The 13404-nt window shown below is 44.6% G+C and overlaps 1 protein-coding gene across 2 annotated transcripts in view; it reads right to left on the reverse strand.

The window, feature by feature from the left end:
• CALN1 (calneuron 1) overlaps window positions 1-13404 on the reverse strand; it is a 581567-nt gene that overhangs the window by 249249 nt on the left and 318914 nt on the right. For both annotated transcript variants that reach the window (XM_004380775.2, XM_023735306.1), the window contains exon 4: window positions 1287-1399. In XM_004380775.2, coding sequence (XP_004380832.1) covers window positions 1287-1399 — 113 coding nt within the window. The remainder of the gene's footprint in view (window positions 1-1286; window positions 1400-13404) is intronic.

A 13404-nucleotide genomic window follows, 5' to 3' on the forward strand; every position in this document is an offset into this window, starting at 1 on the left:
GATAGGGAACCCAAGGTTGAGTAAGGATATTGTTGATGTGTTGATGAGATTGTTAACCATTGTCGTAGGGCAACATCTGTAGTAACTGTTAACTGAGAAACTATTTTGTTCTGTAAGCCTTCATCTTAAGTGAGAATAACAGCACAATTGGAAGAGCATAGTTAATGTCACTGAACTGTGCTTGTAGAAATTTTTGAAATGATCTATCTTTGGCTACGTGTATTTTCACCAAAAAAAAAAAAAGATTGAGAAGTTAGAGGGTTGATATGTTGTGGGGTTGTTAACCAATGTTATAAAACAACATGTGTACTACTGTTTCACGAGAAACTATTTGTTCTGTAAGCCTTCACCTGAAGTATAATTAAAAATAAATAAATAAATAAATAAATAAAAATCTTTTGCAAAGCTCACAGAGATGGATAGAATACAGTACACATAGCAAGTTCTTACTAAATACTTGTTGCTTATATGCAAGATGGGTATCAAAATAGGTCCAGAGATACATGTCGACTGCAGTCCTTACCTAGGTTAGAGGAATATTCTTGGTGAAAGATAAAAACCACATCAAGAAATTGAAGAAATCCTGCAATATTGACTATTTTACATGTGTCACCAATGACTCGATTTAACCTGACAACTCGTTTGACTCAAATTTTTCAAATAATGATTGAAAACGCATCCACCAAATCCCATAATGAATAAATTGTCATTGCATTTTAAGATTAGAAAACTAATATAAAAAACTATTTAGCAGCACTTTAATAATTAGAATACATATATTTGGAATTTCCAAAGAGATGTCACAAGATAGAAACAGGAACACAATGGAGAAACATTGAATATAAATTTCTAGATGAAACCATTTTGTCCTACTAATGGCAAAATTATTGACAGGATCCAAACACATGAGGCAACTATGTCATCCTCTCAACAAGGATGATGAGAAACCAGGTCTGAAGACAAAACTGGCTTAGACGTTACCAAAGTGCCCTTTCCAAGTGTTGGGAAAAGGACTTATAAATCAGAAGTGGAGGAATCTCATTTCTCCAAAATGCAAAAAAAAAAAGCTTTTGATAGAAGGAAAAAGTAGAGATATTTCACTCCTCCAAACCTTAGGTGAGTGTAGTTTTGATTCTTTGTACAGAGGCCCCAGTGTGTACCACAACATAGACATCCAAGTCAAGAAGTGTTTGCTGTTCCAGCCCAGAAGAGATGCCCATAGTTAGATGTTAATCCCAGACACATGTTTGTCATTAAACTTAATCTTGAAAAGAGTTCTTACTTACTTGCCAGAATATGCTGTCAATTGTGTTCCCAAGAAAACCATCGCGACCTTCTGAAGACACCAGCTTGGGGCCAAGAATGGTCATGAACTCATCGAAATCCACCTGGCCATCCCCTGGAAGGACAAGATAAAAACATGAGTTGAAAAGTAGCTGAATTTGACCTACTGTCCCCAGTACAGTATCTCTATGCTTTCCTCCTTGGCATGAAACCTCAATAAACGAAGAAGACCTGGTAGCTACTGAAAAGTGTGCAACAGGCTTAGAAAACCCAAAGTACCATAGGAAATTGGTGATTATTAGCACATCCAATCCCACATACTTCTAAACAACTGCCAACATTTCTATCTAAATGTTCACCCAGCATGTCCCACTGAACCTGGCCACACCTCACACCTGTTCCTCCTCCTGTACCTCACACTGTCCTGATAGAAATCTCAGGTTTATCAATACCTCATCCTTCACCTTTGTTATGCACACATAAAGTTAGTCCTCAAGTCTTACTGATTTCACCTTTTACGTACCTCTGGATGCTATATCTTTCTCATCGTCCCCACTGCTACTGCCCTTTATAGAGAACATGGTGTCATAGTGAACATGGTGGCAAAACACTTTGAAGAATTAATGTTACTAAGACTAGTAGAATGGCTTTCTACCCAGCCTCCCCTACTGCCCTCACACTCTCACCTCCAATCTATCTTCCATACTGTTCTCAGAGTTTACTTCCCAAAAAGTACTCTGATCATGTTTTATAACCTTCAATGGCATGCTATCTCTGACAGAAACTATAGCACTCAAGTCCCACTCTCTTTTGCCCCCCACCTCTGCACAAAATGCCACCCACTTCCACAGCTCCATGCCTATGTGTACACAGTTCCCTCCACCCGGGGTGATTTCCCCCACCTGTCTATCTGGCAAACTCCAACTTGTTCTCTAAGATCGAGCTTGAGTATCATGTTCTCTTTTCTTTTTGTTCCTGATCCTTCTTCCTGTCATTAGGCAGAACTGGTCAAACTTTCTTCCGTCTCTCATATCACTTTTATATGCATCTGTGTGCTGGGTGGCCAGAAGGTTTGTGCTCAAGTACTAACCTAAAGTTGGCGGTTCAAACACAACCAGCAGTGCCATAAAAGAAAGCCTGGCAATCTGCTTCCATAAAGATTACAGTCAAGAAAACCATAAGGAAAAGATCTCCTCTGCAACATATGGGGTCGCCATGAGTCAGAATGACCTCGAAGGCAACAAGTTTGGTTCTTTGGTCATGGACCTTATCACCCATATCCCAGTCACTGATTTACCTGTCTATCTCACACCAGGATTATTAACTTTGCAAGGACAGGGACCCAGTCTAAAACTTCTTTGTATTTTCAGCACCAAACACAGGGCCTGGCCTATAGGTACTCAGTAAGTACTTAAGGAAAGAATAAGCAGCATTTCTTGCTTATTTTTCTTTATTCATTTCAGCGCTGGTTGGATCTTTCATGCTAGAGCTGACACCAGCCAGAAGGTGGACTTGAGTAGCCTGAGACCTTGATGGTGCAATGGATCATTTTTGTGTGGCCTTTCTCACCATGGTCTTGTAACTCCCATCCAAGTGATTAAGCGGGACTGTGTGATAGGGTAATTGTGGCCCACCAAAGGAATGGGTGAGTTTTCCATTCTGCTGGGCTTGAAATGAGCCACCCCAGAGGCAGGAAAGAGAGGATCCCACCACCGCCAAGGAAGAACAGTCAGGAGCCAGCACGTCATTTGGACCTGGGATCCTTGTGCTGAGAAGCTCCTGGAACCAGGAGACAGAGAAAGAGAGCTGTAACCCTGAAGGCAGTGAGAAGTGGCAGCAGAGACCTGACAGTAGAGACCAGGCAGCAGGTGAAGGTGTGGTGGGCTTCCTGGCCCAAGGAGAGAGAAAGCTGAGTGCCTTTGAGCAGAGGCTTAGGGCCGGGGAGAGGTGTGCCTGCAAGCATGGCAGGGAAGAGACTGCCCTGATGGAAGAACTGTATCCTGAGCGTTCCTGAACCTGAACTGTAATCTGTTACTTCCCTAATAAACCCCATAATTGTGAGCATTGTCCATGAGTTCTGTGTGGCCATTGCAATGAATTATTGAACCCAGCAGAGAAGTAGAGAACGCCATGGGAGGCACGGTTGGTATTGGAATCGGTAAAGATGGCAGAGAGAGGAGACAGTCTGACCTCTGCCTCATAGGAATCAGACTTGGGCTGTTATCTTGATTCTCCTTCTCCCTTGTGAAGTTAGAGGAGGTCAGACACCGCCCCCATGCTGTTTTTACAACCTTCAAGGCATTTCCCCAGCCTAAATGAATCTGCAACATGGCATTCTGTACCCTTAGAATTGCTCAAGGGACTGTCTCCAACAAGAGCTCACCACATCATTGTCTTAGCCCAGCCAGGGAAGGCAGCCCAGGTGTCCCCACACAAGAGTTTGTCCAAGTGCAGCTTCATATAGCAATGTTCTCAGAGTGTGATCAACTTCAAAGAACAGTCATTCAAAATCTATTTTAAAAGATCATGCAGATGTCATCATCAAGACGTCAATAATTCTGAACAGAGGGCTGAGGAACAGACCCCAGTATGGATAGAAACTTTCTACAGGACAAAGGAGGCACGCAAGTCACTGGAGAAGGGAAGACGGAGTCACCGAATGGCCTGGGGCAATTGGTCAACTACTGAGAGGAAATCAATTTCTCTCTCACCATGCCGCAAGATAAAGAAGATATCCCAAAGTTCACCCTCACTGGTAATCATAAGTGTGTCAATCCAAGCAACAATGAATTACCATCTTGCCTTTCAAACCATCAAATAATTCTATGCAATGTTGGCAGAGGCAGGGGAGATAGGCTCTTTTATACATTCCCGGTGGAAATACAAATTGGTGCACTGGTACTGGTTATCAGCTGGCAGTACTTACCAAGATGTTGAAAACACTGGTTCCTTCTGACCTAATGACTTCACATTTAAGGAAGACAAAACAAGGAAATTATCTTAAATGCAGACGAAGATGTTTGCCTAAAGATTGTTGGTTGCCTTTGAGCCCGCTTGGACTCATGGTGACCCCATGTACAACAGAATGAAACATGGGCCATGTTCACAATTGTTGCTATGCCTGATTTGTTGCAGCCACTGTGTATTCTGAGTGCCTTCCAACCTAAGGGGCTCATCTTCCTGCAACGGGTTTTTATTTTGTTTATAGATCAAATTATGCAGTTTGATCTCACATATAGATTCACATAACCACAACCACCATCAAGATACAGAACTGTTGCATCACCACAAAAAAGCTTTCTCTGCTACCCTTTTAGCACTATATCAGACAGTTTTATTCTGTTGTGATTTATAGGGTTTTCACTGACTAATTTATGGAAGTAGATTGCAGGCCTTTCTTCCTAGTCTGTCTTAGTCTCGAAGCTTCACTGAAACCTGTCCATCATGGGTGACCCTGCTAGTATTTGAGAAATATCAGTGACATAGCTTCCAGCATCATAGCAACATGCAAGCCACCACAATAGGACAAACAGACAGACGGGAAGTGGATGCCTAAAGACAGTCATCGAGTATTCGTAAAAGTGAAAAATTGGAAGGTGGGTAAGAGGGATATGGCCCAATCTTCCCGACATTTGACATCTCCAAAAAGCTAGCTCCATGTGGCTCTAAGTCTCACACAGATACGCTTGTCATGTACATGAGCGAACCCTCTGCCCATCCCAAATCACCTCTGCTAGTCATAGTAGGGGCTGGATGGCCAAGAAAGTCTCAGACTAGAACATGGATTCTCAACAAAGACCACATCATTCCCAGTGGGGAGGAAGCTGATTCTCAGGGGACAAAAATGAATCTTAGATAGTGCAATGGCTTGTGGCTCTCCTCTTGTTGTGCGCCTTTGAGTCAATTTTCAATTCATAGCAACCCCATGTGACAGAGTCGAACTGCCCCATAGTGTTTCCTACGCTGTAATCTTTACAGGAGCAGATCACCAGGTCTTTCGCCTATGGAGCCACCGAGTGGGTTCAAATCACAAACTTTTCAGTTAGCAGCCAAGCGCTTAACCGTTTGCACCACCAGGGAGGGCTCCTTGTGGTTCTCTTAGGGCCACAGATACACAATCTATCAGAGACATTAAACTTTCATGAAGAGGGGGCTGGGAACTTGGGGAAAAATGCCTTAAATTCTCCTGGGGGTGACTATAGAGGAAGAATAAGGAAAGAAGAAAGGAGAAGGACAGGGAAGAGAGAAAGAAGGAGAGGAGAAGGAAGAAGAAGATTGAGAAACACTGGACTAGAAGGTGTCCCAGGCACTCTGGCTCTTGTCCCCCAGGCCCTGGAATGTTGATTTATTAGCAGTGGGCTTCCTCCTGACTATCTGTTACCACAGTGAGGTCTAACACTCACAAAGGTTCAAGGGCATGGGTCAGGTTTTACTAGGACCTCATGTGGCTTTAACTAAAATGTGTCCATTAAATGTGGGCATAGTTTAAATTCAGGAAAGGTGTGCATCAGGGTTGTATCCTTTCACCATACTTAGTCTGTATGCTGAGCAAATAATCCGAGAAACTGGACTATATGAAGAAGAATGAAGCATCTGGAGTAGAGGAAGACTCATTAACAACCTGTGATACGTAGATGACACAACCTGGCTTGCTGAAAGTGAAAGAGACTTGAAGCACTTACTGATAAAGATCAAAGACTACAGCCTTCAGTATGGATTACACCTCAACATAAAGAAAACAAATATCCTCACAACTGGACCAATAAGCAACACCATGATAAATGGAGAAAATATTGCAGTTGTCAAAGATTTCATTTTACTTGGATCCACAATCAACACCCATGGAAGTAGCAGTCAAGAAATCAAGTGACATATTGCATATGCTGCAAAAGACCACTTTAAAGTGTGATAAAGCAAAGCTGTCACTTTGAGGACTAAGGTGTGCCTGACCCAAGCCATGGTATTTTCAATCGTCTCATACACATGTGAAAGCTGGACAATGAATAAGGAAGACGGAAGAAGAATTGATGCCTTTGATTGTGGGGACCATGGTCTTGGGGAACATCTAGCTCAACTGGCATAACACAATTTATAAAGACAATATTCCACATGCTACCTTGATGAGTAGCATCTGGGGTCTTAAAAGTCTGTGAGCAGCCATCTAAGATACTCCACTGGTCTTATCCCTTCGGGAACAAGGGAGAATGAACAGAACAGGATACAAGGAAAAGATCAGTCCAAAGGACTAATGGACCACAGCTACCAAGGCCTCCACCAGACTGAGTCCAGTACAGCTAGATGGTGCCCGGCTACCACCACTGACTGCTCTGACCAGGATCACAACAGAGGATTCTGGACAGAGCTGGAGAAGGATGTAGAACAAAATTCTAATGCACACACTAAAAAGACCAGATTTACTGGCCTGACAGAGACTGGAGAAACCCCAAGAGTATGGCCCCCAGACACCTTTTAGCTCAGTGGTGAGGTCACTTCTGAGGCTCACCGTTCAGCCAGGGATTAGACAGCCCCATAAAACAAAACAGGACAAATGAGGCACAGCAGTCCAGGGACAAGGACTACAAGGCAGAAGGGGACAGGAAAGCTGGTGATAGGGAACCCAAGGTTGAGTAAGGACAGTGTTGACATGTAGTAGGGTTGTTAACCATTGTCATAAGGCAACATGTGTACTGTTTAATGAAAAACTATTTTGTTCTGTTAAAAAAAAGAAAAAAAGAATTGACGCCTTTGAATTATGGTGTTGGTGAAGAATATTGACTATACCATGGACTGTCAGAAGAATGAACAAATCTGTCTTGGAAAAAGTACAGTCAGAATGCTCCCTAGAAGTGAGGATGGTGAGACTTTGTCTCACCTACTTTGGACATGTTGTCAGGAGGTATCAGTCCCTGGAGAAGGACATCATGCTTGGTAAAGTAGAGGGTCAGTGAAAAAGAGGAAGACCCTCAACAAGATGGATCAACACAGTGGCTGCAACAATGGGCTCAAGCATAGCAATGACTGTGGGGATGGTGCAGGACCAGACAGTGTTTAATTCTGTTGTACACAGGGACACTATGAGTCGGAGCTGACTCGACGGCACCTAACAATAAAAAGAAGGGCCACTCCAGGTCCTGGTTATGGTGCAGTGGCACTGTTCTCTCCCATTCCAAAGTCTATAAAGTGTGTGTCGGGGGGTGGCCCAAAGGATGCAGCAGAACACGTGGCTTTTCGTGGCCAGGAGAACGGGGCTTTCTTTGAAGAGTCTACCTTCCAGGAAGGAATTAGAGAGAGACCACCCACCTGTCCAAAACCCCCACCCAGAGTGATGGGAAGTGCAGCAGTATGGAACTGGTGCATTTCAAGGGTCCACACAGAAGGCTAGTCAAAGTCACGGCAGCCCAGGGAGTGCTTACAGATGGTGAACTTGGCTGAGGACTCCAGCCAGAAGCTGTGAGCAGTCATGATGCGTCTGAAATACATCCTGGCCTCAAGAACAGAGCAGCTCATTTACTGCTGGGGGAGGGGTGCTCCAATTCTATGGGTAGCACCAACTCTGGCCCAGGGATTCATGTGCTTGGGCAGATACTTCCTGCTCTTTGAAGGAGAGGTCTGTTTCATGGGAAAGACCACAAATGGTTAAGGGCTCAGCTGCTAACTGAAAGGTTGGCAGTTGAAATCCACTTAGAGGTGCCTTGGAAGAAAGGCTTGGTGATCTACTTCTCAAAAATCAGCCATTGAAAACCCTATGTAGTACAGTTCTACTCTGACATGCATGGGGTCGCCAGGAGTCAGAATCGACTCCATGGTACCTGGTGGGTTTTTTGGTCTGTTTGTTTTTGTTTCATTTTTTAATTTAGGAGAGAATATTGGGATCCCAGACTTTTTTATTGGTAAAAATATTGGCTTCCTCTCCCCCCTTAAATAAAGGGAGACTCCCCCAGGCCCAGAGTTGGCGGCATGATCAGGGTCAACTCTCTCATCTCTCTCTGCCTCTCTCAGGATATTCCTCAGCCTGGTTCTTGGTATGCATGTACAGAGTATTTTCTGCAACCCTCAGTAAATGAAGACCCTGGCTTCTATACACAGCTCAGTGACAGTGCTGCTGGCCATATGTAGGTTCCATTTGGATTTAGACTAAGGAAAAGACCTCTCCAGCAGATGCTGGTCTAGCAGACCAACAGGGCTGGGAAAACCCCACTAGTTATCTACGCTGTTCCTAGAATTCCAGCATCTATATTGCACCCTCATGACTCTGGGAAACCAAGACAAATAGAACCCAAGAGAGAACGTATTACACTAAGTCCCTGGAAGAAAGGCCGGGCATCTACTTTCAAAAGTTAGCCAGTGAAAACCCTATGGATCAAAACAGCCCAATCCACAACCGATCATGGGGACAGCACAGGACAGGGCAGCGTTTTGTTCTGCTGTGCAGGGGGTCGTCATGAGTCAAGGGCCGACTCCACGGCAGTTAGCGGCAAATGAGGGACTGAACTAAGCGCTGTATGTACGGTATCTTGTTTAATTCCACCCCAGCACTATGAATAGGTCCTCCCCCTCCACGTTTTACAGATGAGGCAATGAGGCAAGAAGAGGTTCAGAGCAACTCTATCAAAGTCACACATGTAGTATATGGCAGAACAGGGACTCTGCTCAGACAGTCTGACTCAGACCCCTGATATTAGCCTCCTCTCTGCATCAGGGACTCCAGCATCAAGTCCTGGCATATATTCATGTCCTTTGTCAAAGTTTGGGAATTATAATGTGTTTCTGTATCTGGGCATTTCAGCCATGAACTTTGTGGGAAATTGAGAGAGAGACAGCCTTCAGGACTTTAATGTAAGCCACCATTGTGTGAAAGCCAGGACGTTAAAAACAAAAAAACAAAACAAAAAAAAAACCTAATCAGTTGTCATCAAGTTGATTCTGACTCATGGCAAACCCGTGTGTGTCCGAGTAGAACTGTGCTCCATAGAGTTTTCAATGGCTGATTTTTCAGAAGTAGGTTGTCAGGTCTTTCTTCCGAGGTACCTCTAGGTGGACTCGAACCACCAACCTTTCGGTTAGTAGCCAAATGTTTAACCATTTGTGCTACCCAGGGACTTTGGAAAGTCAGGAGGCCCTCCCTCATCTGCCTGTTGGCCTGCAGTCAGGGTCTCAGGCAGTCAATTCCCGTGGATCCTCGCCCTCCATGTGTGACCCTTCTAGAGTCCGAAACCTCTCCAACCAAAAGAAAAGAAATTGGTCTGGTGAATGAGGCTGTCCAGCCCCGCAGGGTTACATCAAGCTGCCGTGAAGGAACCACATGCCCCCAAACACAAAAGTGTGCATCTGCCCAGACCCACTGGGCTTTCCAGAGCAGACCTGTCACCTTTCATGGAATGCAGCAGAACTCTAAATGCAAAAACTTTATCTGGTTAATTTTCTGTTTAACAGGTCTTGAACAAGCAAGTAACCACAGAATGAAAGAATGAAATCCTTTCCTCCCAGGCCTCAGGCTTCCTTCTCCTGCTTCCAAGTATCATGATCCATTTAGCAAGAAGCACAGGAAGCTAACCTGCTAAAGACTGACTCTGGTTTCTTCCCACTGCTATGTAAGTCAGAGTAACGAACTTGAACTAGGGCAGGAAGCTGCAGGAGGGCCAATACTGTACAGCATTCATTAAGTCCAGCCAGGTGACATCTTCACAAAGAAATAAATGATAATAAAAATCACTGCAAAACAGAAGGCAGGCCAAAAATATACGGAAAGAAGAAAGGCCGGGATCTGAAGGGTAACAAGGAGACAGTTTGGGAGGAAGGGAGAAATGTCTGGGATGCCATTCAAATCAATTTAACAGATCCCAAAAGCATACCTGCAATGGACCAGGTGAGTGGGCCAAGTACTGTGGGGCAATAGAGAGCTGAAAGAAGCACAGGCTTACCCTCCAGGAGCTTAGTCTCTCCCCTAAGACAGAATCAAGTGAGTGATGCAATTGACCCAAACCAACACACCGCCGTCAAGTTGACTCCTGGAAAGCCCATGATACGTCAGAGGAGAGCTGCACTCCATATGGATTTTCAGTGGCTGATTTTCCAGAAGTGGATCACTAGGCCTTTCTTCCAAGGAGCCTCTGGGTGGACTTGAACCTCCAACCTTTTGGTTAGCAGCCGAGCATGTTAAACATTTGCACCACCAAAAGACTGCAATCAACCTAAAAGTGCAAATGGCATAAACAATTGGTGCAAATGGTTTTTTTTATTTAATTTTTTTTTTTTTATTGTGGTAAAAGAACCTGAAAACTTTTAGATCCACATTTTTAGCTCTTAGGCATATATTAATTTATATATACATATACTAGTATATATAGTATATATATATGCTTTATATATATATAGTATACTAGTATATATATAAAGCATATATTAATTTATATATACATATGCTAGTATATATACTAATTTATGTATATATACTATATACTAATTTATATTTATGTATATGTACACATATACATACACATATTTCTATTTGCTTAAATAAATATTTGCATAAAACATCTGGAAGTGTACCCCCTAAAAGACTAATAATAGTTTGTGGTTTTCCATGGGGAAGCTGGGAAGGTAAGGCACAGGAAAGGGAAGGGTCTTCACACTATACATCTTTGTACAGTTTTTGATTATTGAACCATGTCATGCATTACCTGTTCAAAAACTAAATAATCGAAATTTTAAAATGAAACATAAATTGAATTGCTAATCTCCATCTGGATGAATTCATCAAGGGCAGAGGGAGAGGGAGGGCAGAGGGAGAGGGAGGGCAGAGGGAGAGGGAGGGCAGAGGACCAAGGGAGGCCTGGGAGCGCATGTGGAGCTAGTCTCTTGGGGAGCTGGACTCCGTGGGTGCACACAGAAACCACCTGACTCCTCATCACACCCTGTGTCGCAGGTCTTTCCCAGTTCTGGGTGAAGTTGGGCTGGTCCCATTGCTTTGCCGTTGACTCTCGAGGTATAAAACTCCTCCAGTCACTTTCAGATGATAAGCCCCGGCCAGGCTCATCATCACAGAAGTCCAGAATTCTCTTAGTTGAAAACATCGTCCCTCCTCCAGCTTGGGCCTGACCCAGGCCTAGGAGACCTGGGACGAGGATGACGAATGAGGCCAGTTTCTTCACTCTTCCCTAGTCCATCTCCTCTGCCGTTCTTCACTGTGATTCCTGGCCTCAGGGCTGGAGCAGGTTTGGGGTAAGAAGTAAGGGAAGGGGCCTCCCAGTGGGCTATATCCCTACTCCTGTTGACTCCTTATCACACCCTCCCAGGAACCCTGGGCTACTGGCAGTCTCTCCCTCCAGTGGTGCGACAGCAATGCTCTCGGTGGTCTTCAAAAAAAACCTCACGCTATCTCCCCCTTAAAAGGGCACGCTTTTGTCCCACACGTCCTTGAGAATGAAGCTCTTCCCAAGGTAACCCTGGCCCTCTCTGCTTGTCTTCCTAAGTCAGGGACAGCTCCAGCTTAACTCGCCTCTTTAGATTTTCACAGGTGCCTAAAACACCAGCCTCTTCATGCATTAAACTCCAGCACACACAAATCAATTGCTACAAATGGCTTTTGGAAACACCTTGAGCTCAAACGGAATGAGAAATTCCTCCTTCTTACCCAAGTCCACCACTAACTCTCCTCAAAGAAATCCCTTTGCCTAACTCTTCAACTTCAGCCTCCTCTATAGGTAGGGCAGGGTGATGGGCTAATGCTGGCAGAGCTGGGGCCATCTCATCTTGTGGGTGGTCTTGCATACAGTTCTAAGATTTGAGAGAGAAACTTGGTGCCCATCATATTGTTCTTGGACTGTGCTGAGACGGAGGGTGCCATTTTGATATTCTGTTGCACTCTATTTAAGGAGCAGGAGGTGAAGGACATTTAAAAGGCATAGTCAGAGAGGTAGGAGAAGAACCAAGAGAGAGGGGTGCCCTAGATATCAAAGGAGACCGTCAATAAGACACCACTCATTTGTCAGATGGTCGTACTGGGCTGGCTTGCTTGTCAATATGGTACTGGGAGCTATGCCACAAGTATTTCAAGTACCAGCAGGATCACCCACGGTGGACAGGTTTCAGTGGAGCTTCCAGACTAAGACAGACTAGGAAGAAAGGCCTGGAGATCTACTTCTGAAAACTGGCCAATGAAAACTCTATGGATCACAATGGTCTGATCCACAACTCAGTTCCTGAAGCACTGCATCCTCACCCTGAGGGTAAGAACAGAACCGAGCCCAGGCAACCCAGGACAGTATGCCTGCCTCCAGCAATCGCCACATTCGCTTGGGGGCTGAAGGGCAAGTACACTCTTTACACATAGCATGTAACACAGAACAATAAACATAGAAAAGAAGCTTTCATTCACACTTCATATTAGAAGGGGAAATATCATTTGACCACAGCAGGATAAGAAAACCAAAGGGAAGTAGGATGACGTGGGGGTTGGTAAAAGGAGCCCTGATGGCATAGTGGTTAAAGTGCTCAGCTGCTAAACGAAGGGTTGGAGATTCAAACCCACCAGCTGCTCCGTGGGAGAGAGATGTATCAGTCTGCTTCCGTAAAGATCACGGTCTTGGAAACCATATGGGGCAGTTCTACTCTGTCCTACAGGGCCATTGTAGTTGGAATCGAGTCAATGGCAACGGGTTGGTTTTTTTGTGGGGAGTGGAGGTTGTGGGTTGTGGTACCTGTTAGTGCTGCCTTTGTGCCCTCTCCCCTCCCTCCTCTTCCCTTCAAAGGGGAGGAGGGGTGTCTTAGTCATCTAGTACTGCCATAACAGAAATACCACAAGTGGATGGTTTTAACGAAGAGAAGTTTATTTCCTCACGGTCAAGTAGGCTAAAAGTCCAAGTTCAAGGTGTCAGCTCCAGGGGAACTTTTTCTCTCTGTCGGCCTTCTTCTCTTTGGTGTTCCCCTGGACTAGGAGCTTCTCTGCGCAGGGACCCCATCCCAAAGGATGTACTCTGCTCCCGGCACTGCTTTCTTGATGGTATGAGGTCCCCCTGTCTCACTGCTCACTTCTGTCTTTTATATCTCAAGAGATTGCCTCAGGACACAATCCAGTCCTGTAGATCAGGTCCTGCCCTACTAACACAACTGCCACCCATC

This window comes from Trichechus manatus, unplaced genomic scaffold, assembly GCF_000243295.1.
Source record: "Trichechus manatus latirostris isolate Lorelei unplaced genomic scaffold, TriManLat1.0 scaffold00077, whole genome shotgun sequence".
NCBI lineage: Eukaryota > Metazoa > Chordata > Mammalia > Sirenia > Trichechidae > Trichechus > Trichechus manatus.